General features: G+C 37.6%; 1 protein-coding gene across 1 annotated transcript in view; it reads right to left on the bottom strand.

The window, feature by feature from the left end:
- LOC104490089 (diacylglycerol kinase eta-like) overlaps window positions 1-880 on the bottom strand; it is a gene marked incomplete at its 3' end in the record, with an annotated part of 33945 nt that overhangs the window by 968 nt on the left and 32097 nt on the right. The window contains exon 10 of the mRNA XM_010132332.1: window positions 1-66. Within this exon, the coding sequence (XP_010130634.1) occupies window positions 1-66 (66 nt within the window). The remainder of the gene's footprint in view (window positions 67-880) is intronic.

The raw sequence follows: 880 nt of genomic DNA, 5'->3' as shown, positions 1-880 counted from the left end.
CCCCCGCTTCCATCCCCGCCACACACAAGGATCCTGAAGTTGTCGAACTTCTGAAATAACCGCAAACTGCAGAGAAAATGCAGCCTGTTAGAGCCAGTTACGTCCCTTTGTGAGAGCAGTTATACCCATTAGCAGCTGTTACAAGAAAATATGGTACATGGCATCTTTATGGTCTTTTTATTGTTCTAGGGTATGTTGATACAACCATCTACTTAATAAACCTATCTGCATTCCATCTGTCATATATTCCACTTATACTGACATTTCTGATAAATAACATGCCAAGTTTTACTTTTAAAAATTCCCTCAATATTGTTTTCAGGATTTTATTAATAAAATTTCCTTAATTTTATTAATATTTAAATTTTTTTCTAAGCTATGAAATTGCAGCTGCTCTGTGATTCCCACTTCAGCCAGAAGCACAAGGCACTGCTTGGGATTTTTCACCAGAAGAGGTTATGACACAATGACAGGATGTGCTCCACAATACGGGTGGGCTTTTGCCAACGTGTGAGTAACTAAATGCAAGACCATTGGAGGCAATTATGACACATAAAGTGATCACAACAAAATAAGACAAATGATTCAAGTATTTCATATTAGATCCTTAGAGCCGTATTCTGCTTTCACTTCCTATGGCTCTTCCTCCTGTTCTCTGACTTTTAACACCTTCAGGATATAACACTTGGGCAGTACAGGAAAGCTGGACTCCAGAGGCAGAACAAGCAAAAAGGTGAGACACAGACAAAAGGGGAGTGAGGTATGAAGAACCAGCCAAGAAGTAAAAACAACAGGGATTTAAACATAAACAAGAAAAAAAAAAAACCCAACTCAGAAAACCCACCAAAAAAAAAAAAAAAACCCAACAACAAAAAAAAAA

Source organism: Buceros rhinoceros, unplaced genomic scaffold (genome assembly GCF_000710305.1).
Source record: "Buceros rhinoceros silvestris isolate BGI_N320 unplaced genomic scaffold, ASM71030v1 scaffold2863, whole genome shotgun sequence".
Taxonomy (NCBI): domain Eukaryota; kingdom Metazoa; phylum Chordata; class Aves; order Bucerotiformes; family Bucerotidae; genus Buceros; species Buceros rhinoceros.
Note: the sequence above shows the minus strand (reverse complement) of the source record. Positions and strands in the feature narration are given on the sequence as shown.